Source organism: Stomoxys calcitrans, chromosome 1 (genome assembly GCF_963082655.1).
Source record: "Stomoxys calcitrans chromosome 1, idStoCalc2.1, whole genome shotgun sequence".
NCBI classification, from domain to species: Eukaryota; Metazoa; Arthropoda; class Insecta; order Diptera; family Muscidae; genus Stomoxys; species Stomoxys calcitrans.
The window spans coordinates 229570034-229596870 of NC_081552.1; the positions used below are offsets into that span (position 1 = coordinate 229570034).

General features: G+C 39.7%; 3 protein-coding genes across 4 annotated transcripts in view; 2 read left to right on the plus strand and 1 right to left on the minus strand.

Annotated features, from left to right (window-relative positions):
- LOC106092094 (protein SPT2 homolog) overlaps positions 1–26837 on the plus strand; it is a 312016-nt gene that overhangs the window by 166359 nt on the left and 118820 nt on the right. The window lies entirely within an intron of this gene.
- LOC106093972 (transcription initiation factor TFIID subunit 4-like) lies at positions 5390–11744 on the minus strand. The gene is made up of 5 exons (XM_059368638.1): positions 11736–11744; positions 11152–11672; positions 10237–10384; positions 6218–6380; positions 5390–6135 (listed from the first exon to the last, which is right to left on the minus strand). The coding sequence occupies exons 1-5, from the start codon at positions 11742–11744 to the stop codon at positions 5390–5392; spliced, it is 1587 nt and encodes a 528-aa protein (XP_059224621.1).
- LOC106093971 (uncharacterized) lies at positions 11743–26431 on the plus strand. Its single transcript, XM_059368647.1, has 3 exons — positions 11743–11757; positions 17586–18003; positions 25806–26431. The coding sequence occupies exons 1-3, from the start codon at positions 11743–11745 to the stop codon at positions 26429–26431; spliced, it is 1059 nt and encodes a 352-aa protein (XP_059224630.1).

Sequence of the window (26837 nt, forward strand, 5' to 3'; positions counted from 1 at the left end):
AAAATATTGATGAAATTTTCCCTAATGAAAAAATTTCGATGAAATTTTCCCTAAAGACAAGTTCTTGATTAAATTTTCCCTAAAGACAAAATTTCGATGAAATTTTCCCTAAAGACAAAATTTCGTTGAAATTTTCCCTAAAGACAAAATTTCGATGAAAATTTCACCTAGGACAAAAATTTCGATGAAATTTTCCCTAAAAACAAAATTTCGATGAAATATTCCCAAAAGACAAGAATATGGATGCAATTTTCCCTGAAGAAAGTGCAAATTTGCCTATGAACATTCCATTACGGAACAGGGGCAATCTTCTCACATATCACTGAGTGCTGTCCGATTCAAGTTTAAGCTCAATGACAAGGGGCCTCCTTTTTATAGTCCGATCGGCGTGCGACAACTCTTTAGGGAGAAGTTTTTACATGGCAAAGTACCCTCACAAATGTCGCTAGCATTAGGAAGGGATAACCACCGTTTTTTTTGATGTTTTTTCTGATGTTTTAGTCAGAATTCGAACCCATCATGATCCGTCTCTGCGTTATGGTGTCCTCCTCCCTAAAGACAATACTTCGTTAAAATTTTGCCAAAACGCAAAATTTCACTGAATTTCATCAAAGAAATTTTCTTTAAAGACAAGATTTAATTGATTTATGCGCTTAAGACGGAAGTTCGATCAAATTTCCCCTAAAAATAAAATTTTAAGGAAATTTCTCTAAAGACTAGGTTAGGTTAGGTTGAGTATTAGTTGCGGATATTAATCCACCCCATGCCACCATGGCTTAGGTGTATAGTCAGGAATCGGCTGGTTGTGCGCTTTAAATACTAAAAAGTTACCTAAAAAAAGTCTATCAGCAATTCGGTGCTACTTACAAAATCAGTAATCACGCCCCTAAGTCGGTTCATGTCTGGTGTTTTGTCCCCCCCCCCTGTGTGCTGGTATTTGTTAGACGCGAAAGTCGGGTAATGACATAGGAAATACTCCATCGTCTTATCATCTTCCCCACATGCTTTACACATAGTCGTAATACTATGTGTCCCGTCATAATACCGAAAATTATCCTGAGCACCTTCTTACGTTCTTCAGTAATAGCCTCGTCTTCTCACGATCCGGATCTCCCCCTAGGATTTTGGTCGTCGTATGATCTGGCAGTCGAAAACAGATTTCAGTCCCCAGACCCACTCTGTCCTCTAGATTTTTTTTTTTTGGGTATAAGGTGGAAATATGCTTTACGCATCTAACGATGATCGTCTCCTCTTGCCGTATGCCGGGCTCTGTCTCTACCGGCTAAAATCCCACCTTATCTTACGGAAAAAGTAAACCACCTCGGCATCTCGCATAACTTCGTGATGGATCCCATTATGGCACTTACGCCATACGTCTACTAAACTGAAACTTTAGTAGACGACATGGGAGTGTGAGCAGAGACAACGGAAGACATTTTGAGGCTTTTGATGAAAACCCATTTTCCACAGGATACGACGGGACTCACGGAGACACCGGAATCTTGGAATAGCGTTGATAGAGGTTGATCGAAGGTTAATAATAACGGTATTTATGAAGGAATCCTTGAGGAGCTTCAAACCATTTTAGTCATCCAGACCTGATGGAATATTTCCGGCGTTAATACAGAGAAAGGCAGACTATCTGGCGCCTCGTCTGGCCAAAATTTTCACAGCGTGTCTAGGACTTCCATATGCCACGAGATAACGTCCAGTAATGGGTTGAGGCTGATAGATTTCGCCGCGACAAAAAACATGGTAGTTAGTAGCACCGGATTTCAACATAAAAATATTCAAATCAAATCAAATCCACACGGCCGTCACTCGATCAAAACACGATAAACCAATTTGATCACGTTGTGATAGATGGAAGGCATTCATCCAGCGTGTTAGATGTACGATTGATCAGTGGAGCGAATATAGATTTGGATCATAACTTTGTTGCAGCAAAGGTTCGCACCCGTTTGAACATGGCGAGGAAAGTACGATTTGACACTGCACGGAAGCTGGACATTGAAAAGCTGCAAACACAACAGATGGCAAAGACATATTCCGTTCGACTGACTCAACTACTAGATGAAAACTCTGCTTTTCCCGATGATATAACGACTCAGTGACAATCCATTGAAAATGCCGCGAAATCCGTACTTGGGTACCGGAAGCCTCCTCCAAGAAACCCAATAGTGTTGAGATGCTAGTGAAACCAAAAATGCGTCATATAGAGCAACCATGCAATCAGTAGCAACGCGCCAGATGAAGGAGAGGTATCGGGAGAAAAGGAGAGAGGAGAAACGTCTATTCCGCAGAAAGAAAAAGGAAATGGAAAAACGTGAGTACAGGAGACAGAATGAAGTCCGGAATTTCTACCAAAGAATTGAACATCAAACCAATGGCTTTGGTGCAGGCACATCCTCCTGCAGAGACAAAGAAGGAAATCTGGTAACTGACACAGATAACATGCTGAGGATATGGAAAGAACATTTTACCCAACTGCTAGTGTCCGACGTTGGCGGCAAAGAGGATACCGCAGAACCAATCCCTGACGATGATATAGAATGTTTACCTTCTAGTCAGAATGAGGTCCAAGTAGCAGTGACCCGACTCAAGAACAACAAGGCAGCAGGAGCCGACCGTTTACCCGCTGAACTATTTAAGACCGGAGGCGACACGCTGATTAGGCGTATGCATCAGCTTATCTGCGCAATCTGGCAAGAAGAACGCATACCCGATGATTGGGACCTCAGCATACTATGTCTCGTACACAAGAAAGCAGACAAGACGGAATGTGCCAACTACAGAGGAATAAGTCTCCTCCCCATCGCATACAAGATACTCTCGAGCGTACTGTGTGAAAGATTGAAACCTAAAGTCAATGAGACAATAGGGCCCAATCAATGCCGTTTTAGACCTGATAAATCCACCCTAGACCAGATATTCACACTGCGTCAAATCTTGGAAAAGACCCGAGAAGGACAAATCAACACCTACCATCTCTTCGTAGCCACCTTCGATACCCCTTTACATTCAAAGGTACTTCAAGCCATGTCTGAATATGGTATCCCTGCAAAATTAATAAGACTCTGCAGTATGACAATTGCTGATACGCGTTCTTGAGTAAGAATAGGAAAGAATCTCTTCGAACCATTTAATACCAATCGGGGTTTCAGACAAGGACACAGCCTATCGTGTGATCTCTTTAATATCCTGCTGGAGAAGATTATACAAGATGCAGATGTGAATAGATAAGACACACTTATCACAGGAGAACACATGCTAGTCGCCTAAGCCGACGACATCGATATCATAGGTCTGTCACCGGAAGTAGTAACTGCAGCCTTTGAAAGAATCGAAAGAGAGTCAGTGAAAATGGGTCTGGCAGTAAATGGATGGTTTCAGCTCCCAAAAAGCCTTGCACAACCGAGCAGATAAAGAAAATGGAGAAAGTTGGGAACCACCACCACTTTGAGACAGTCAGTAACTTTATCTACCTCGGCACCGCCATAATCGAAACGAATGACACCAGTTTTGAGATAAAGCGAAGTATGCAAATGCAAACACGATGACCATTCCACTAAGGAACAGGGGCAAACTTCTCACATATCAATGAGTGCAAACCGATTAGAGTTTAAGCACAATGATAAGGGGCCTCCTTTTCATAGCCGAGTCTGAAGGGCGTGCAGCAGTGCGACAACTCTTTGGAGAGAAGTTTTACATGGCACAGTACCTCACAAATGTTGCCAGCATTAAGAGGGGAAAACCACCGCTGAAAATTTTTTCTGATGGTCTCGCCAGGATTCGAACCCAGGCGTTCAGAATCATAGGGGGAGTATAATACTGGCAAACATATGCTACTTTGGACTAAGTAAGCAGTTAAGAAACAAGGCCACCTCTCGGCAGACTGATACTGCCCGTCTTGTTATATGTTTCTGAGGCATGGGAACTTGTGAAAGCAGATGAGGCAGTACTTGGAGTATTTGGGAGAAAGATTCTTTGTAAAATATATGGATCAGTTTGCGTTAACGGAGAATATAGGCGACGTATGAACCACGAGCTGTATGACGACGTTGGCATAGTTACACGCATCAAAATACAATGGCTGCGTTGGCTAGGTCATGTTGTCAGAATGGATAAAGAAGCTCCATCAAAGAAGTCTTTTGAAGGCAAATACGGTGGCACACGCTAACCGGGAAGACCAAAAGCCCGATGGAAAGATCAAGTGGTGTTAGAGTACTGGCAAACAGATGGAAAGAACAGATAGCCCGATGGAAAGATCAAATTGTGGGAGACACCTTGAAACTTGGTGTCAGAGATTTTAGAATGAGCGCAGAAGATCGAGGCGCTTGGAATGCTATTCTAAGTTCGGCTAGTGGAACAAATATTCTGTCGTAGCCAATTAAAGTAAGTAAGTATTTACGTAGCGCTTTTGCTCCATCGCAGTCCACCAAACTACTGAGCCGCATGTTAGCATAGGCTGATGTAGAGTTCGTTTCTTAAGTCTTTTGTTATCAAAATTAAATCAATCCAAATTTCTATGGGACTTTTTTTTGAACATTAAGAAATTTATTAAAAAATTTAATTTTTTTGAGGCTTAATAGACTTTTTTGAAATATTTCATATTGTATTTCAAGCTTTACTTTATAGCTTATACATATTTAAGCATGTATTGGTTGCCCAAAAAGTAAGTGCGGATTTTTCATATAGTCGGCGTTGACAAATTTTTTCAACGGCTTGTGACTCTGTAATTGCATTCTTTCTTCTGTCAGTTATCAGCTGTTACTTATAGTTTGCTTTAGAAAAAAAGTGTAAAAAAAGTATATTTGATTAAAGTTCATTCTAAGTTTTATTAAAAATGCATTTATTTTCTTTTAAAAAAATCCGCAATTACTTTTTGGGCAACCCAATATTTTTACTGGATTTTAGTTTGTAGAAGAAGACGAAAATTCTTTAAATTGGTTAATATTCACATTACTAAAAAATGATTTTGTCTCACTCTTTATGCAATTCAATTAGCATCAATTAATTCATTCAATTATCGAATATCGTTCAACTAAAAAAAAAATATTTATATATAGCGAGTATTTAAAACCGGTCGTCGGAGTGGCTAGCTGGCTTTCTGGTCTATTGGTGACTAATATAAAATAATAATTAATAGCAGTAAATTAACAACTGTAGAATTTATCTGAAAAAGCAAACATTCAAGCCCCATTTCAATTCCAGTTGTTTTGGGTGACATAATACTCACCAAAGTGAATTTAAATGAAAGCAATGCAGTACACGAGTCTTTTTTCGGCGAAAAAAAAACCAATTTAATATGCTCTTAAATTATTTAACAAAATTTGTGTTTGTTTTGGCGGATTTATAACAATTAAATAATAAGGGAATTTCATTGCGCTTAAACACTTTGGCGATAGACACGACGAAGACGAGGGTCTTCGTAATGATAGCCATTCGAGTTGTCTTCGCTGCCATCAATGGTATTGCCAAAATCTGTGCCAACAACTCCTTTATCATACACGCCGGCAAAGGAATCGGAGACTGATGAAGCCGTAGCGGACGAGGGAAGGAAATTTTGGCTAAATGTAGCTGTGTTTTGAGAAACGGGAGCTGTTTGATACACAGCAGTTTGCTGGTACACAGGAGTTTGTTGATAAGCTGGAGCTGAGGAAATTATTGAAGTGTCAAGTTTTCCCACTGCAGGTTGATACACGGGAGCTGATTGATGCACTGCAGCTGTTTCATAGGCAGGAGCTGATTGAGTGATGGTAAAAGATGGTTGAGAGACTGCAGCTGTATGATAGCTAGGAGCCTGCTGGGAAACAGAAGCCTGTTGGTAGGCAGCAGGTGCAGATTCATATACAGGACTAGATTGATATACAGGAGCAGATTGATAAACAGGACTAGATTGGTACTCAGTACCCGATGTTTGGGAAGTGGTGTATGCCGGTTGCTCAACATAACCGGTTTGATAAACAGGAGCTTGATTGTAAACAGCAGCTGGCTGATTAACCACAGCGGTATTGAAAACGGGCAACTGTTGAGCAGTCGAAGAAGTGTGATATTCAGGCTGATAGTTCACTTGAGAAACTGGAACGGTGTGGTAAGGTATAGATTGTTGTTGGTTCACGCCAGATGATTGGGCTGAAGTTCAAAAGAAGAAAAAAAAAAAAGATATAAAAAAAAGGATTTTGGATTTCAGATTTTCCAGATCTTCCCAACATACCTGTACTACCAAAACTTATGTCGCCTTGACCATCATTGAATGAGCTGCCACTGCCAACAGCATCATGAATTGAACGTGTACTAGGCCCATGATAGTGATAACCCAAATGGGAAACATCCGCCACAACACCAGCAATTAAAGCCAAAGATAATAACAAAGAATTCTGAAAAATATTATTAAATAAATGTTTGTATCCACTTTTCACAGGCCCATATTCAGTCAGAACTAACCATTTTGTGTAACTTATCAAAACCTAGCTATGAGAATGATTGATGTCAAATTGTGATGTTATGCTCTCTTTTATACATGCATCTTTGCGCTATTTTCATTAGCACCCCAAGTAATTAACAAAATTATGTTAACGCCTAAAATTTACCGCCTATGTGACAATATTATGGACAAGTTCATTATACTCGTATCTCCTAAGTTTATATGAAATGAGGGTCTATCTGTGTTCAAAGTGTGTTAGTTTTTTATGCTACGGCTTAAGGCGATAATTTCAAATTTTCTAATGCTGATGAAGGGCATGTTAACCAAGTTGCAAATAATTTTTGTAAAAAAAAAAAATTGAGATGAATTTATGAATGAATGACATGAACAAGCACATGCAAAGAAGTTAGTATCTTGTTATAGTAGTTTAAGTCCTACTGAAAATATTGTAGATGTACACAGATCTTACGGCAAAAAGATATAAAGAGGTAGTAGGATAGGATTCGGCACACGTTCACTAGGGTTAACCTTAAAAAATGGTAAACACTCTGGAGACCATAGGTATGATGGTCAATCTGGTCACCAATGACCCGACTACCTTAAGTCTGCAAGTCCTAGTACCAAACCAAGGGTTAACAGCGACCATCCCACTGTAGACGAAATGTTTGATTTAGTGGCTCTAAACGTGTGCTAATAATTTCCCATGGAAATGATGTAAGCAAAAAAATTCAAATTTTACAGGAGACAGCTTTTTTTATACCCTACACTACTACTGTGGTACAGGGTATTATTACTTCGTGCATTTATTCGTAACACCCAAAAGGAAGAGAGATAGACCCATTGATAAGTATACCGATCTACTCAGAATCACTCTCTGATTCGATTTAGCTATGTCCGTCTGTCTACAGATCGTAATTTTCCTCCAATCGTCTTCAAATTTGGCACAGGCATGTTTTTCGGCCTAGAGACAAAGCCTATTGAAATTGTACAAAATCGGTTCAGATTTGGATACAGCTCCCATATATATGTTCGTCCGATTTGCAGTAAAACCGCAATAAAATGATCATTTGTTGACCAATTCTCTCGAAAGAAAGAATTTTCTTATAACTTTCGACATTACTGGTGAATTTCATAGAAATCGGTTCAAATTTAGATGTAGCTCATATATATATATCGCCCGATTTTCACTCCTAGAGCCACTGCAAGCGCATTTATTGATCAATCCGATTTGGCTGTAATTTTGCATGTCGTGATCTCCCAAATTTGCTTCTTCAGCCTCTACAAGGCGCAATTCTTATCCGAATGGACTAAAATATTACACAATGACTACTACAATGTTCAGCATTCAATTCATTTATGGTCCGAATCGGACTACAAATTGATATAGCTCCAGATTTGGACGCAGCTCCCATATAAACCCATAGAAGCCGCAATTTTTGTCCAAGAACTTTGCCAAGTACAGTCCAAATGGGTCTATAACCTGATATAGCTCCCATATAAACTGATCTCTCGATCTGGCTGCATGAAGCTGTTATAAATTCCAACAACTGTGCCAAGAACCCGATAAAGCTTTCTTATAAACCGATCTACCGATTTGACTTCTTGAGCGTTTTAAGCCGCGATTTTTAACCGATTTGGCTGAAATTTTGCACATAGTGTTCTGATCTAAATCTAGCTATAACCTGATATAGCTCCCATATAAACCGATCTCCCGATTTGACTTCGTGAGCCCCTGGAAGTCTTACTTCTCATCTGATTTGGCTGAAATTTTGCACATAATGTTCTGTTATGACCTCCAACAAGTGTGCCAAGAACCCGATAAAGCTTTCGTATTTCCCGATTTGACTTCTTGAGCCTTTTTTTGAATTTGAATTTTTTTTGAAATTTTGCATATAGTGTTCTGTTATGACTCAACTGTGTTCTGTTATGACTCAACTGTGTTCTGTTATGACTCAACTCAACAACTGTGCTAAGTACTGTCTAAATCGGTCAAGAACCTGATGAAGCTCCCATATAAACCGATCTCCCGATTTGACTTCCTGAGCCCCTCGAATCCGCAATTTTTGTCCGATTTGACTGAAAGTGTGCGCATAGTGTATTGTGCTAAGTACGGTCCAAATCGGTCTATATAGCTCCCATATTTATGCAGAATCCATGGTGGTGGGTTCCCAAGTTTCGGCCCGTCCGAACTTAGCACGCTTTTACTTGTTTTTTCTTCCAGTTGTCGTTATTTTCTCTCATATATTTTAAAGGGGACTAAATGTAGATGCGATTAATGCTGTGTAAAGTTTCGTATATGTATCTCTATCCGTTCAAAAGTTCCAGAATTATTTTCAAAACTTTTCGATTTGGCAACACTGTGCAACGGCTCATCATCTTCCCCACATGACCTGACCATGCTATTACTTGCCGCACCTATTTTGCATAAATGGGCTCGTAGTCCTTTATGTCTCGTTAGGATACCGAAATTTATACCTATTTTCTTTCAACAATGGCCTTCTCAGGATCCGGATCTTCACGCAGGATTTTGTTCGTCTTACCGACGGTTTCGCTGCTCCACAGTGTTACAAGTCGCCCACGCCCTTATTTGAACTAACTTATAAGCATTAATTTTTTTCTAAAAGCTCTCGAGTCTTACATATTTTATAACATAGAGAAGAAATTTTAATTGTATTGTATTTTTATTTCTTTACAGGTAAGTGCTCGGAATCATTTTACGTTTTTTTCAAAAAACTTACTCAATGAGGTAGGTAAGTTTTGAAAATCTTATTTGAATGTCCCTCAAATTTTAAGTTTAAAAATGTTTGCTCTTGCGGAAATCTAACTCCTTAAAATATAGCCCAAAACCTCTATCGTCACTCTATCGAAAGTATTTTATAAAAAAACAGGTGTGTTGAAGTCGCAATCGGATCTATCAGTTGACCGTTGCTCCACCCTTAATAAAACCTCAGTGGTCGTAGCAGTTTTTTTTTCTGCCAGTCAACACGCAGGGGATGTCCCCTATGAATGCAGTGCATTGCGTTGGCGATAGGACATTAGGAATTGAAGGGGGGGAAAAGGATGTAGTGCTTATTGACATTTGTCTTAAATCTTTGGATGTCAGAGTTGGTGGTTACAACATTAGCCGGAAGTCGATTCCACATACGAACTCTCTATAATGCATGGTGCGGTCCGCTGGCCAATCAATAACAAACGGGTGTGATTTTCTGAAATGTCTAGTATCCCTGACATACGTCCTTACATCAGGAATAAGAAGACGAATATCAGACGAACACACACCATGAAAGTACTGATAGAACAGCGCCAAACAACCCACATTGCGACGATGATGAAGGGAGGCAATAGAGTTGGATACCCCACTGTCCCCAATCGACGCCATCGCTCTCCTCTGTACACGGTCCAGAAGCTCCAGGGATGATTTTGAAGCTCCAGGGATGATTTTGAAGCTCCAGCCCATACATGTGAGTTGTACTCCATTTTCGGCCTTATGAAAGTGGTGTAGATGTTAAGAAGATCAGACGGAGTGAAGTAATTCTTACACCGTTTAAGGAAGCCTAAACACTTGAATGCTACTTTCGACACTTCAAATACATGTTTAGCCCAACGCACATCACTTTTTTTTTTTCATGGCCAGAACATCAAGAGCTTCTGATTGCTCAACATCTACATCGTTGATGGACAAAGATGATCGTAATGGGTCAGCGGATCGAGCGACTCCAACGTTCGGACAGAAGTGCCATGAGGTCGCGATTTTTGCGGAACCCATACTGTTGGTCGCTAAGAAGGCCATTAGACTCTAAATACCTCACAAGATGGTGATTAATCATGCTCTTCATGACCTTGGAGAGGGCGGAGCATATCGCAATTGGCCGATATGCCGCAGGGTTGTTTGCTTCACCTTTCTTGGGTATTGTCTGAACGTTGGCAACCTTCCAACGTTCCGGGAAGACTCCCGCACTGTAGGTAAGATTGAAAAGGTTGCGTAATAGACGAGCGAGCGTCGAAGAACACTTGTGTAAGACAAGTGTTAATATGTCATCCCTATCTTGTATCTGGTGTCAAGCCTCAAATATTTTTTCGAACTCGTGGAGTTAAAAGGGTTCTTGAGAATCTAGACGTAAATATTGGGTTGCCCAAAAAGTAATTGCGGATTTTTCATATAGTCGGCGTTGATAAATTTTTTCACAGTTTGTGACTCCTTAATTGCATTCTTTCTTCTGTCAGTTATCAGCTGTTACTTTTAGCTTGCTTTAGAAAAAACGTGTAAAAGAAGTATATTTGATTAAAGTTCATTCTAAGTTTTACTAAAAATGCATTTACTTTCTTTTAAAAAATCCGCAATTACTTTTTGGGCAACCCAATATTTACGTCTAGATTCTCAAGAACCCTTTTAACTCGAAAAAATATTTGAGGCTTGACACCAGATACAAGTTTGCCTATAAATTATATCATCAAGGCATCTATTTCCCGATTACATTCAGTCGGCATGTGATACATTGCGTGTCTATCCTTGGGATTCCTCAAAATATTTTAGCATCGAAATCCATCGAGTCCAGGTGTAGGTAAACTGCAAACGTATTTAAAATAATTTCCTTCGGGTTTAATTTTTACACTCTCTCAACGAATTTCCCCCGAATATCCCTTGGAATAAAAAGCTGTATATATCAAAGATTTTTTTTTAATATGTTCAACAAAAGCCTACAACAACAAATGCTTCCATTTACAAACGTTGACGGAAGACGCGACGACGTTGAGTTTTGTAACGGTAACCATCATCACCGAAGTCAACAGAGGCAACAGGGGAAGAGGCAGCAGGGGGAATGTAGGAGCTGGAAGGAGCAGAAGCAGCTGGGGCTGGAGCGAAAGACTGAGGAGCTGGGGCTGGGGCGAAGGATTGGGGAGCAGCATAACTGCTGGCAGGGGCAGAAGCTGCAGGAGGGATATAGGAGCTAGCTGGAGCAGAAGCAGCTGGGGCGGCATAACTTTGAGAAGCAGCTGGGGCAGGGGCGAAGGATTGAGGAGCAGCATAACTGCTGGCAGGAGCAGATGCTGCAGGGGGGATATAGGTATTGGCTGGAGCAGAAGCAGCTGGGGCAGCATAGCTATGGGAGCTGCTATAGCCGGAGGCACCGCTGAAATCACCATGAACTTGGCTGGCAGCTGGAGCTTGATAGTCGTAGCCGCTCAATTCGGAGACATCAGCCATAGCGGCGGCGAACAAAGCCAAAGACAAGATGATGAATTTCTAAAAAATGATAAAATAATAGAAAAAAGTTAAAAGGATTTATTAATAAAATTAAATTAAAACTCTTACCATGTTGAAAGATGTTGTGATTTTTTTTTGTTGCTTATTCGAGCACAACTAAACAAAGTTTGATATTGTTTGTCGCTAATAGTTGGTGTATTTATATCTCAAATTTTCTGAAAATAGAAAAAAAATACTGTCAAGAAAATAGTCGAAATACTTTAATTATATTCCACAGTGGTTTTTTCCTCAGCCAAGTGATGCTTCAATGTTATATCACAGTGAGTGTGTTTGAAGAGATTCCTCTTTACTTAGCCACTGACCAAGCATCTAATCACCCAACTAACCAACCAACCATTCACTTTATTTAAATAAGCCATTAAACAAACACTGTTCAAAGAGGTTCTGGGGTAACAGGTCATGACAAAAAGTCGCTCAAAAATAATTAACTCAGACAATATATAGAACTAACATTTTTAAATGCTTGGCAAGCGCTGACACACGTTACTAATTGATTGTTGCCTTAAATGAGTGTGACGTTTTTGTTAAATAGTTTTACCCCATGCACAGGGATGTTTTGAGCAAGAAGTTAGCCTGAAACTTTGAAAGCATGAAAAATTAAAACAAGTAAGAGAGTGCTAAGTTCGGCCGGGCCGAATCTTGGGAACCTACCACCATGGATCGCATTTGTCGAGTTCTTTTCCCGGTATTTTTTTAAGGCAAACAAGGAATAATGAACAAGAACTGTATAACTGTTGGAGCTATATCAAGTAACAGTCCGATTTGGACCATAAATGAATTAAATGCTGAACATCCTAGAAGCCATTGTGTAATATTTCAGTCCATGCGGATAAGAATTGCGCCTTGTTGGGGCTGAAGAAGCAAAATCGGGAGATTGGTTTATATGGGAGCTGTATCACACTATTGATCAATTCAGACCATATTGGGAAAGTATGTTGAAGGTCATGGGAGAAGCCGTTCTACAAAATTTCTGCCAAATCGGATAAGAATTGCGCCCTCTAGAGGCTCAAGAAGTCAAGATCCCAGATTCGTTTATATGGAAGCTATATCAGGTTATGCACCGATTTGCGCCATACTTAGCACAGTTATTGGAAATCATAATAAAACACCTCATGCAAAATTACAGCCAAATCCGATAAGAATTGCTCCCCTAAAGCGGCTCAAGAAGTCAAGATCCAAGATCGTTTTATATGGCAGCTATACCAGATTATGAACCGATTTGAATCATACTTAGCACAGTTATTGAAAGCAATACCAAAACATCACTTGCAAAATTTCAGTTAAATTGGACGAGAATTGCGCCCTCCAGAGGCTCAAGAAGTCAAGACCCAAGTTTGGTTTATATGGCAGCTATACCAGGTTGTGGACCGATTTGAACCATACTTATTATAGTTGTTGGAAGTCATAACAAAACATCTCATGCAAAATTACAGCCAAATCCGATAAAAATTGCCCCCTCTAGAGGCTCAAGAAGTCAAGATCCAAGATCGGTTTATATGACAGCTATACCAGGTTATGAACCGATTTGAGTCATACTTAGCACAATTATTGGAAGTGATACCAAAACACCACGTGCAAAATTTCAATCAAATCGGACGAGAATTGCGCCATCTGGAGGCTCTAAAGAAGTCAAGACCCAAAATCTGTTTATATGGCAGCTATATCAAGACATGGACCGATTTGGCCCATTTACAATCCCAAGAAGCAAAATCGGTTGATCGGTTTATGTGGGAGCTGTGTCAAGCTATAGATCCATACCATATTGCACACGTATGTTGAAGGCCATGGGAGAAGCCGTTGTACAAAATTTGTGCCAAATAGGATGAGAATTGCGCTCTCTATAGGCTCAAGAACTAAAGATCCCAGATCGGTTTATATGGCAGCTGTATCAGGTTATGGACCGATTTGAACCATACTTCGCACAGTTGTTGGAAGTGATATCAAAACACTATGTGCAAAATTTCAGATTGGACGAGAATTCCGCCTTCTAAAAGCTCAAGAAGTCAAGACCCATGATCGGTTGATATGGCAGCTATATCAAGACATGGACCGATTTGGCCCATTTACAATCCCAACCGTCCTACACCAATAAGAAGTACTTGTGCAAAATTTCAAGCGGCTATCTCTACTCCTTCAAAAGTTAGCGTGCTTTCGACAGACAGACGGACGGACATGGCTAGTTCGACCTAAAATGTCACGACGATCAAGAATATATATACTTCATGGGGTCGTTAACGCATATTTTGAGGTGTTGCAAACAGAATGACGAAATTAGTAAACCCCCATCCTATGGTGGAGGGTATAAAAAGCATGTCCATCTGCGCGTGTATCCTTTCTGTATGGTTTATCCGTCTTTTTTTATACCCTACACCACCACTGTGGTACTTACTTTACTTTACTTTAATTGGCTACGACAGAATATTTGTTCCACTAGCCGAACGTAGAATAGCGTTCCAAGCGCTTCGATCTTCTGCGCTCATTCTAAAATTTCTGACAGCAAGTTTCGAAGTGTCTCCCACAACTTGATCTTTCCATCGGGCTTTTGGTCTTCCCGGTTTGCGTGTACCACCGTGTTTGCCTTCAAAAGACTTCTTTGCTGGAGCTTCTCCATCCATTCTAACAACATGACCTAGCCAACGCAGCCATTGTATTTTGATGCGTGTAACTATGCTATCGTCGTCATACAGCTCATACAGCTCGTGGTTCATACGTCGCCTATATTCTCCATTAACGCAAACTGGTCCATATACTTTACGAAGAATCTTTCTCTCAAATACTCCAAGCACTGCCTCATCTGCTTTCACAAGTACCCATGCTTCAGAACCATATAACAGCACGGGTAGTATCAGTGTCTTGTAAAGTGTAATCTTCGTCTGCCGAGAGGTGGTATAGGGTATTATAGATTTGTACATTTGTTTGCAGCGCTAAGAAGGAGAAGAGCTAGACCCATTGATAAGTATACCGATCGACTCAGAATCACTTTCTGATTCAATTTAGCCATGTCCGTCTGTGAGTCCATATATTCTTGTAATCAAAGTGCAGGTCGTATTTGTTATCCAATCATCGCGAAATTTTGAACATGTCACTTTTTTGGCCCAAGGACGAACGCTATTGGCATTTGGTAAAAATCGGTTCAGATTTAGATATAGCTCCCATATATATGTATCGCCCGATTTGCATTAAATGTATGTAGAAACTAAAATTTTCTACCGATCTGCATACAATTTGGCACAGATTGTTTTGTTGCTGATCTTAACATATCTGCAAGATTTCATCAAAATCGGTGCAAATTTGGATATAGCTCACATATATATGTATCGCCCGATTTGCACTTAAATAGCCATAGTAGATACAATTTGCAACCGATCTGCACAAAATTTGGCACGGATTGTTTTGTTGCTGATCTTAATAAATATGCAAGATTTCATCGAAATCGGTTCAGATTAAGATATAGCTCCCATATAAATGTATCGCCCGATTTGCACTTAAATGGCCGTAGCAGCTACAATTTTCAACCGATCTGCACAAAATTTGGCATGGATTGTTTTCTTGCTGATCTTAACATATATGCAAGATTTTATTAAAATCGGTTCAAATTTAGATATAGCTCCCATGTATATGTATCGCCCGATTTGCACTTAAATGGACGTAGAAGCTAAAATTTTCAACCGATCTGCACAAAATTTGGCATGGATTGTTTTCTCGCTGATCTTAACATATATGCAAGATTTTATTAAAATCGGTTCAGATTAAGATATAGCTCCCATATATATATATATATCGCACGATTTGCATTTAAATGGCTGTAGTAACTAAAATATTCAACCGATCTGCACAAAATTTGGCATGGATAGTTTTCTTGCTGATCTTAACATATCTGCAAGATTTTATTAAAATCGGTTCAGATTTAGATATAGCTCCCATGTATATGTATTGCCCGATTTGCATTTAAATGGCTGTTGTAACTAAAATTTGCAACCGATCTACACAAAATTTGGCATGGATTGTTTTCTTGCTGATCTTAACATATATGCAAGATTTTATTAAAATCGGTTCAGATTAAGATATAGCTCCCATATATATATATCGCACGATTTGCATATAAATGGCTGTAGTAACTAAAATATTCAACCGATCTGCACAAAATTTGGCGCGGATTGTTTTCTTACTGATCTTAATATATCTGCAAGATTTCATCAAAATCGGTTCAGATTAAGATATAGCTCTCATATATATGTATCGCCCGATTTGCATTTAAATGGCTGTAGTAACTAAAATGTTCAACAAAATTTGCACAAAATTTGGCACAGATTGTTTTGTTGCTGATCTTAACATATCTGCAAGATTTCATAAAAATCGGTGCAGATTTGGATATAGCTCACATATATATGTATCGCCCGATTTGCACTTAAATAGCCATAGTAGCTAAAATTTTCAACCGATCTGCACAAAATTTGGCACAGATTGTTTTGATGCTGATCTTAATATATCTGCAAGATTTTATCAAAATCGGTTCAGATTAAGATATAGCTCCCATATATATGTATCGCCCGATTTGCACTTAAATAGCCATAGTAGCTACAATTTTCAACCGATCTGCACAAAATTTGGCACAGATTGTTTTGATGCTGATCTTAATATATCTGCAAGATTTTATCAAAATCGGTTCAGATTTAGATATAGCTCCCATATATATGTATCGCCCAATTTGCACTTAAATGGCCGTAGTAGCTACAATTTTCATCCCATCTGCAGAAAATTTGGCACGGACTGTTTTGTTACTGATTTTAATATATCTGTAAGATTTCATCAAAATCGGTTCAGATTTAGATATAGCTCCCATATATATGTATCGCCCGATTTGCATTTACATGGCTTCAGTAACTAAAATTTTCAACCGATCTGCACAAACATTGCTGATCCAAACATATCTGCAAGATTTCATCAAAATCGGTTCAGATTTGGATATAGCTCCCATATATATGTATCGCCCGATTTCCACTTCAATGGCCGTTGTAACAACAACTTTCAAACGATCTGTTCAAATTTAGATATAGCTCTCATATACATATATCAATTGCCCGAATTTTTTAATTGTACGGTAGGTGTAGGGTAGCCGACTATCCGCCCGACTTTTCCCTTTCCTTACTGGCTGTACATAAGATTTTTCAAAATTCCCTAGTACAACATATGGGAATTCTAAACCACTGTGCCCTAACAACACCATTAACTTCAACAGTTGAAGCACCCAAGCAGTAACTAACAGCTACTACCTAGTATTGTCTATGACCAAAACTTCAAACACATTGACCTACACATCCAACATTTAAAAAGTTTGCGCTAAAATTAAAAAGTGCGGAAGAAGAGTTGCTCATCCACAATGCTTTTATTTGGTAAAACATCTATAATTTCTTAATTAATCACTTCATGCGCATTGGTTGGATACTATTCACCACAGAACTACTGAACTGAAATGATTTCAGTGCATCATTTGTTGTGGTCAGCATGCTGAAAGAATGCAATTTTCATTCATGTTCAATTTTGAATAGATTTTAAATGTTGTTACACTTTGTTTATGTCTAAGTTCGTCGTTTGGAAAATTGCATTTGAGTTAAATCGATTAACAGACATGAACAGCCATAAATCAACTAATCATCAATAAAAGTTTTGGAAATTGGAAACTTAAACTCGCAAAGAAACTAGCAAAGAAGATCACTTCAATTAGTTTAAATTGGTATAAATAGGCAAAGTATTTGCACAGAATAATATCACAATTTGTTCAACTGTTCTGCTTAAAGCATCAGGGAAATAAAACAAAACCAAACTTTTCAAAATGGTAAGCTTTTGAAAGGTGTACTCTGAGGATATTTAAACTTGTTGACTTTCTTTTAGAAATTCCTTATTTTGTCCTTGGCTTTGGTTGCCGGCGCTTTGGCCGATGTCTCCGAATTGGGCTATGACTATCATGCTCCAGCTGCCTCTCATGTGCATGGTGATTTTGGCGGAGAAGGTGGCTACACCAGCACTTTCCCCTCGTTTGCCCCAGCTGCCTCTGCTCCATCCAATAGCTACATTCCTCCAGCTGCTTCTGCTCCAGTCCAGAGCTATTCTGCCCCAGCTTCTTACTCAGCTCCATCCAATAGCTACATTCCTCCCGCTGCTTCTGCTCCAGTTCAAAGCTATTCTGCCCCAGCTTCTTACTCTGCTCCATCCAATAGCTACATTCCTCCAGCTGCCTCTGCTCCAGTCAGCAGCTACACTGCTCCAGCTTCCTACTCTGCCCCAGCTTCTTACTCAGCTCCCTCCAACAGCTATATTCCCCCTGCTGCTTCTGCCCCAGTTCCCACTGTTGAATTCGGTGATGATGGCTACCGCTACAAGACCATCCGTCGTCGCGTCTACCGTAAACGTTTCTAAGCGAAGATTATCATTGTTGTTTTAAAGTGTTTTTATAATCTGTCGTTTTGTTAAAGAAATAAAAAAAAAAATCCTAAGGGTGATAAAATGATTTAATGTGAATTTAATGTTGTATTTACAATAAAATTATTACAATCAATATCATTGTATTGAAGGAATAGGTGGGCGACTTGATGACTTCGTGAAAGATAGAAATCATCGATAAAGTTTAACATTGGCACCCGACTTTAAGCCCCTCTGCGTTTTAATCAAGAAATTGGAAACCATTCTCGTTGTGATAGATGGAAAGTCTATATCGAACATGATTTCGATCAAAGACTTGCACCCGTCTAAGCGAAGCCTGCCAACGATCTTACACCGAACGGAAGCTAGAAAAGTGCAAACCAAATTGCATGAAGAATGCGACTATTAAACAGCCATATAAGTGCAAATCCGGCGATAAATATGTATGGGTGCAACATCCACATCTGAACCGATTTTAATGAAATCTTGCACATATTTTAAGATCAGTAACAAAACAATCCGTGCCAAATTTTGTGGAGATCGGTTACAAATTGTGTTTATGACAGCCTTATAAGTGTTAATCGGGCGATACATATATATGGGAGCTATATCCAAATCTGAACCGATTTTGATGAAGTCTAGCAGATATGTCTAGCAAAACAATCCCTGCCAAATTTTGTGTTGATCGGTTGAAAATTGTAGCTACTATGGACATTTAAGTGCAAATCGGGCGATACATATATATGGGAGCTATATCTAAATCTGAACCGATTTTGATGAAATCTTGCTGATGTGTTAAGGTCAGTAGCAGAATAATCCGTGCCAAATTTTGTGGAGATCGGTTACAAATTGTGCTTATTATAGCCATTTAACTGCAAATCGGGCGAAACATATATATGGGAGCTATATCTAAATCTGAACCGATTTTGATGAAATCTTGCAGATGTGTTAAGGTCAGTAGCAGAACATTCCATGCCAAATTTTGTGCCGATCGGTTACAAATTGTGCTTATTACAGCCATTTTACTGCAAATCGGTCGATGCATATATATGGGAGCTATATCTAAATCTGAACCGATTTTGATGAAATCTTGCAGATGTGATAAGGTCGTTAGCAGAACAATCCGTGCCAAATTTTGTGCAGATCGGTTGAAAATTGTCCTTGATACGGCTATTTAAGTGGAAATCGGGCGATACATATATATGGGAGCTATATCCAAATCTGAGCCGATTTTGTAGAAATCTTGCAGATTTGTTAAGGTCAGTAGCAATCCGTGCCAAATTTTGTGCAGGTCGGTTACAAATTGTGCTTATTACAGTCATTTAACTGCAAATCGGGCGATACATATATATGGGAGCTATATCTAAATCGGAACCGATTTTGATGAAATCCTGCGGATGTAATAAGGTCAGTAGCAGAATAATCCGTGCCAAATTTTGTGCCGATCGGTTAAAAATTTTGATTATTACGACCAATTAAGTGCAAATCGGGCGATACATATATATGAGAGCTATATCTAAATCTGAACCGATTTTGATGAAATTTTGCAGATATGTTAAGACTAGTAACAAAACAATACGTGCCAAATTTTGTGCAGATCGGTTGAAAATTGTAGTTACTACGGCCATTTAAGCGTAAATCGGGCGATGCATATATATGGGAGCTATATCTAAATCTGAACCGATTTTGATGAAATCTTGTAGATGTGTTAAGGTCAGTAGCAGAACAATCAGTGCCAAATTTTGTGCAGATCGGTTGAAAACTGTAGTCATTACGGCCATTTAACTGCAAATCGGGCGATACATAGATATGGGAGCTATATCTAAATCGGAACCGATTTTGATGAAATTTTGCAGATATGTTAAGACTAGTAACAAAACAATACGTGCCATATTTGGTGCAGATCGGTTGAAAATTGTAGTTACTACGGCCAATTAAGTGCAAATCGGGCGATACATATATATGGGAGCTATGTCTAAATCTGAACCGGTTTTTATCAAAATCAATAGCGTTCGTCCTTGGATCAAAAAAGAGACTTATACAAACTTTTGTGAAAATCGGACAATAAATGCGACTTGTACCTTGATTACAAGAGTATAAGGAAAGACAGACAGACAGACATGGCTAAAGCGAATCAAAAAGTGATTCTAAGCCGATCCGTATATTTATCGATGGGTCTAGCTCGTCTCCTTCTTAGCGTTGCAAACAAATGCACAAATCTATAAAACCCTGTACCACAGTGGTTGTGTAGGGTATAAATATGCCGGGTGCAGATATCTCTCTTAAATCGTTTCGGAGTTTTTCTATTTACAAAAAGGGCAAAATACCTGGGCGTGTTGCTGGACAGGAAATTGAACTTCAAATCCAACATTTTGGAAAGGGCAAGAAAGGCAACTTTTGCCCTTTACATGTGCCAGAGAGCCATTGGGTTTTGACCGCGCGGCATGCATTGGGTATATACTGTCAGACTCATAACGCTATATGGTGTTGTGATCTGGTGGAATGCGCTTCAAAAGTCCACCTACTGTTCAATAGTTAACCGGATCAAAAGGATGGTTTGTTTGTGCATCACAGCAGCACTGGGGACGACACCATTTGATGCACTGAATTTAATGTTACATCAAATGGCCCTGGACATTGTGGCCAGGCAAATTGCAGCGACCATTACCGTGAGGTTATGGGAGCTTTCTCTTTGGTCATGTGGCGGCTATGGACACTGTGTTATCCTTGATACAATATCCGATGTTTCAGGCAGTGTGGATTGCACCCTAGCTGAGCCGCTTTTTGATAAAAATTACTGTTCCACTATTCCTGATAGAATCGATTGGAATTACGATATCGCCGGTAATAAAGGGTGATTTTTTTGAGGTTAGGATTTTCATGCATTAGTATTTGACAGATCACGTGGGATTTCAGACATGGTGTCAAAGAGAAAGATGCTCAGTATGCTTTGACATTTCATCATGAATAGACTTACTAACGAGCAACGCTTGCAAATCATTGAATTTTTTTACCAAAATCAGTGTTCGGTTCGAAATAAGGTAATTAGGGGCCCGCCCCATCTCCAAATCCTTCCAAATATATACCAATCACAACAATATGGAGCTCAAATTAAAAGTATTTAAGATTAGAAAACATATCTGATATCCCATTGTCAGAGTGTATGGGGGACCAGCCCAAAACTCCTCTTAATCGAAAATGTTTACCGATCATTGCAATATGGGACTCAAATGAAAAGTATTTGCGGGTAGAATACGAATCTAGTTTGTGGGGGTTCACCCCCAAAACACCCTCTAAACAGGACTTATTTACTAATCATGGCAATATGAGGCTCAAATAAAAGGTATTTGGGTGTAAAATACTAGTCTGGTATCTAAATGTGGAACCAAATAGGAAACATTTACGACCATAGCAATATGGGGCTCAAATGGAAGGTTTGTGGGCGTAATCATACGTCGCCTATATTCTCCATTAACACAAACTGATCCATATATTTTACGAAGAATCTTTCTCTCAAACACTCCAAGCACTGCCTCATCTGCTTTCACAAGTACCCATGCTTCAGAAACATATAACAGCACGGGTAATTGTCAGTGTCTTGTGCAGTGTAATCTTCGTCTGTCGAGAAGTGGCCTTGTTTCTAAACTGCTTACTTAGTTTAACTGACTTAGGGACGTCCTACACCCATGACAACCCCCAAGTAAGACATATTTGCTCACCATGACAACTTGGGTCTTAAAGAGAGTGGAGCTCCAAATTAATAGTTTTTAGGGCCCATACACCAAAGCGAACATATTTGCTGACTTTTTCTAAAAGGATAAGAAATGAAAGGTATTTGAGATTAGAAAACGAATTCGCTATCCAATTTTTAGGGTCAATGATAATATGGTGTTCAAATAAATGATATTTGAGAGTAGAGCACGATGCTTTTATAAATTCAAGGCTATGTGTTGGGGGAACCACCCCACTCCCCAAAACACACCTTATCAGGCATAATGTCCATGTCAATGTGTGGCTCCAATGAAAAGTGCTGGAAAGTAGAGCACGAAATTGATACCATCTTTCTGGACCAAATGTCTGGGGATCTACCCCTTTCCCAAAAGACCTTTTCAAGTCTAGACCAGATCACATAAAAGCCCTACTGGTCATCTAGATTCGAACCATCCATTTAGTGTATAAGAAAGACCTGCTCAAAACCATTAATTTCTGCTTTCAAGACACACTAACATGCATAGAGTATTTCAAGAACTGAACTCTTCGTTTAACACTACAGCACTGTAAGAGACAAATAAGAACTGAGTAAAACAGATAACAAGACACCAAGTAACGAGATGAGTGAATGCTTAAAATGAGCCCTTAAGCAAAAGAAAAGATTGATTCGGATTTCAGTGAGTGCACGTTGTACAATGCATTTAGGTTAGGTTAGGTTAAGTTTAAGTGACAGTCTGCCATCAGACACAAATTGCAAATTTTGCCCATGAACATTCCCCTTAGGAACAGGGGCAAACTTCTCACATATCAATGAGTGCAGTCCGATTCAAGTTTAAGCTCAATGATAAGGGGCCTTCTTTTTATAGCCAAGTCCGAACGGCGTGTCGCAGTGCGACACCTCTTTGTAAAGAAGTTTTACATGGCATAGTACCTCAGAAATGTTGCCAGCATTAGAAGGGAAAAACCATCACTGACAATTTTTTCTGATGGTCTCGCCAGGATTCGAACCCAGGCGTTAAGCGTCATAGGGGGACATGCTAACCTCTGCGCTACGGTGGCCTCCATCAGACTCACTTAGACGTTTTCGTCCATTATGATACCGCAGGAACAGAAGAAGGAAGATGCCATCTTGTTCCTACCTTTGTAACATCTATTGGGTTGCCCAAAAAGTAATTGCGGATTTTTCATATAGTCAGCGTTGATAAATTTTTTTTTCTTCTGTCAGTTATCATCTGTTACTTTTAGCTTGCTTTAGAAAAAAAGTGTAAAAAATGTATATTTGATTAAAGTTCATTCTAAGCTTTATTAAAAATGCATTTACTTTCTTTTAAAAAATCCGCAATTACTTTTTGGGCAACCCAATAGATTGCTTTAAAAAGCCCAACAACTTGCGAATGTTCACATCCACTATATCAGACAGTTTCTCAAAAGAAATGAGAACCTAAAGTGGAACTTCTTTTCACTGCTAGTGCAGGACATACACACAAAAGGTGTTCTATAGTCTCTTCTTCTTCGATGTCCCCACAGCTTCTGCAAAAGTCGTTGCTGGCAACCTTCAGTCTGTCAGCATGTTTTCCGATTAGTCAGTGACCTGTCATGACGGACACAATGTCAGAGACGTCTGTTCTAACTAGTGACAGCAAAGCGGTAGACCTCTTCAAGTCTTGAGTAGGTCACATAGCTTTAGAATGCTCACTGTCCCCTCTTTGTGACCATCTGTCATTCGTTGTCCTTCGGTCCTGGACCTGAAAACTTAGCTTACATGTCGCTAGAGGCATACCCACAGATTTCAGTATCCCTGGAATGTGTAAGGTAGTTTCTAGTCTCACAAGCTCTTCCATTTTACAATTCCCTGTGATATCTCTGTGGTTCGGCACCCAGAACAGGTGAATTTTGAACTGTTCAGCCATCTCACTGAGAGATCTGCGACATTCGAAAAAATACGTTCTTCAGGGATTCCTGGCTGTCTGAGTAGGTATTTATGCCAAACGTCGTTGTGACATTTTATCTTAGCCCTTCCAACACTTCCTTAATTGCATGGATCTCCGCTTGATACACACTGCAGTGGTCGGGTAATCTTTACATTATGACCAGTTCTACATCTTTAGAGTACACCCCAAAGCCCACCTGGTGGTCTAGTTTGGAACCATCCATGTTGAAGTCTATGTAACTTTTATTACCAGGGATATCGTAGTTGCAATCGATTCTATCAGGAATAGTGGTACAGTACTTTTTATCAAAAAACGGCTCAGGTAGGGTGTAATCCACGCTGCCTGGAACATCAGATATTGTATCAAGGATAACACAGTGTCCATAGCCGCCATATGATCAAAGAGAAAGCTCCCTTAACCTCACGGCAGTGGTCGCAGCAATTTGTTTAGCCACAATGTCCGGAGGCATTCGATGTAGCATTAAATTCAGTGCATCAGATGGTGTGGGCCTCAGTGCGGCTGTGATGCACAAACAAGCCATCTTTTGGATCCAGGTGGACTTTTGAAGCACCGTCCACCAGACCACAACACCATATATCATTATAGGTCTAACAACTGCAGTATATACCCATTGCATGACACGCGGTCTAAACACCCAACTTTTGCCAATGACTCTCTTGCAGGTGTATAGGTCAAGAGTGGCCTTTCTTGCCCTTTCCAAAATGTTGGATTTGAAGTTCAATTTCTTGTCCAACAAAACGCCCAGGTATTTTGCGCTTTCTTTCCTACCAAGGAGACAGGTGCCATTGTAGGCAACTTGAATCTTCTGCTGAAGAGAACTACTTTTGCTTTGCGCGGACTTATACCTAGACCGCTTTCGGTAGCCCACGTCGCTGTTGCACGTAGAGTTTCCTAAAATATATCTCTTAGAGATATACTATTGGGTTGCCCAAAAAGTAATTGCGGATTTTTTAAATGAAAGTAAATGCATTTTTAATAAAACTTAGAATGAACTTTAATCAAATATACTTTTTTTACACTTTTTTTCTAAAGCAAGTTGAAAGTAACAGCTGATAACTGACAGAAGAAAGAATGCAAGTCACAAGCTGTGAAAAAATTTGTCAACGCCGACTATTTGAAAAATCCGCAGTTACTTTTTGGGCAACCCTATACATAATGGCACATGAACATTTTCTAGACTTTTCGTTGTAAGACTCCGTTAATCCCGGTTACTTAATTTACTTCTAGCAATGTTTCTCCGCCTTACAATTTTCTTATTTCCATAATCGTTATAACCATATTCCTAATTGGCCCAATCAAAATTACCATAATGTTTGACACAGTTTAAATCCAAATCCACCCAAATATTGAAATTTACTGAAAAGAATTCTTTTCATTGAGAAATAGAAAGACGATAAGTACTCCCTTTGCAACTATCTTCAAAAAAAGGTCTTGCACTTTCCCTTCTTTTAAAATATAATTGTGATTGTTTGGTTTTGATTCAAGTTCATTCATTTTCCCTTAAGATACAAAAAAACTATACAAGTGAATGTATCAAAGCTCATAAATCTTTGGTTTGCATTGAGACATCAAACTAAATAAAACCCAAAAAAAAAAATATATAATAATATAATAAAAAAACAAACACAAGGCATTTTGTTTGAAGCCGGTAGCGAATGGAGTTATATAAAAAGACAAACTATCGCAAGAGTACGATATCACAACTTAATTAACTGTTCTATCGTTTGCTTTGGGAAACGCATAAGCAAAATCCAATCATCATGGTAAGAAACTTAAACCTTTAAACCCTTTTCGATGAGCATTTCAATATAGTCGTACATTATTTCCTTGTTTTATATTACACAGAAATTCCTTATTTTGTCCTTGGCTTTGGTTGGCTGTGTTGTAGCTGATGTCTCTGAGCTTTCGGGCTATGACTATCATGCTCCAGCTGCCTCTCATGATCATGGAGACTTTGGAGGTTCCAATGGCTATAGCAGCTCTCATGGTGTAGCTGCCTCAGCTCCTGCTCAAAGCTATGCTGCCCCAGCTGCTCAAAGTTACTCTGCTCCCGCCGCTGCCCAAAGCTACTCTGCCCCAGCTGCTGCTCCTGCCAACAGCTACATTCCTCCTGCAGCTTCTGCCCCAGCACCTAGCTACAATGCTCCAGCTGCCTCCCATGATCATGGAGACTTTGGAGGTGCCAATGGCTACAGCAGCTCTCATGGTGTAGCTGCCTCAGCTCCTGTTCAAAGCTACTCTGCCCCAGCCCCAGCTGTCCAAAGCTACTCTGCCCCAGCTGCTGCTCCTTCCAACAGCTACATCCCTCCTGCAGCTTCTGGCCCAGCTCCAAGCTTCTCTGCCCCAGCTCCTTCTCAATCTTATGCTGCCCCAGCTGCTGGTGCCCCAAGCTACTCCGCCCCTGCTGCTGCTCCTTCCAATAGCTACATTCCTCCTGCAGCTTCTGCACCAGCTCCAAGCTACTCTGCCCCAGCTCCTTCTCAATCTTATGCTGCCCCAGCTGCTGCTGCCCAAAGCTACTCTGCCCCTGCTGCTGCCCCATCTAGCAACTATCTCCCACCCCAAGCTGCTGCTTCTGCTCCCACTGCTGATTTCGGTGATGATGGTTACCGTTACAAGACTCAACGTCGTCGCGTCTTCCGTCAACGTTTGTAAATGTTATGGGACCTTTTCCAAAAGACTGTGTTAAACTTGTTGTTATACTACAATAATATGTACCAAATGATATAAAATAAACTAAAACAAGTTATGGTTCATTTCGGATCATAATTAAACTGAATATTGGAGACCATAGCAGAAGTCATTGTGTAAAATTTCAGCCAAATCTAGTAAGAATTGCGCACTTTAAGGGCTGAAGAAGTAAAATAGGGAGATCGGTTTATGGGGGAGCTGCATTAGGCTATCAACCGATTTATGCCATATTCGACACGTGTGTTAAAGGTCATGAGAGAAGCCATTGTACAACATTTCAGCTAAATCGGATAATAATTGCGCCCTCTAGTGGCTCAAGAAGTCAAGACCCCAGATCGGTTTATATGGCAGCTATATCAGGTTATGGACC

Excerpts from the sequence above, each read along its gene's own strand:
- LOC106093972 (XM_059368638.1), bottom strand. Across the intron at positions 6,381-10,236 it reads GCATGATTAATCACCATCTT|AATTCTTTGTTATTATCTTT; the intron begins GTGAGGTATTTA and ends AATATTTTTCAG. Across the intron at positions 6,136-6,217 it reads CATAAGTTTTGGTAGTACAG|CCCAATCATCTGGCGTGAAC; the intron begins GTATGTTGGGAA and ends TTTGAACTTCAG.
- LOC106093971 (XM_059368647.1), top strand. Across the intron at positions 18,004-25,805 it reads TTACTCAGCTCCCTCCAACA|CTGCTCAAAGTTACTCTGCT; the intron begins GCTATATTCCCC and ends ATGCTGCCCCAG.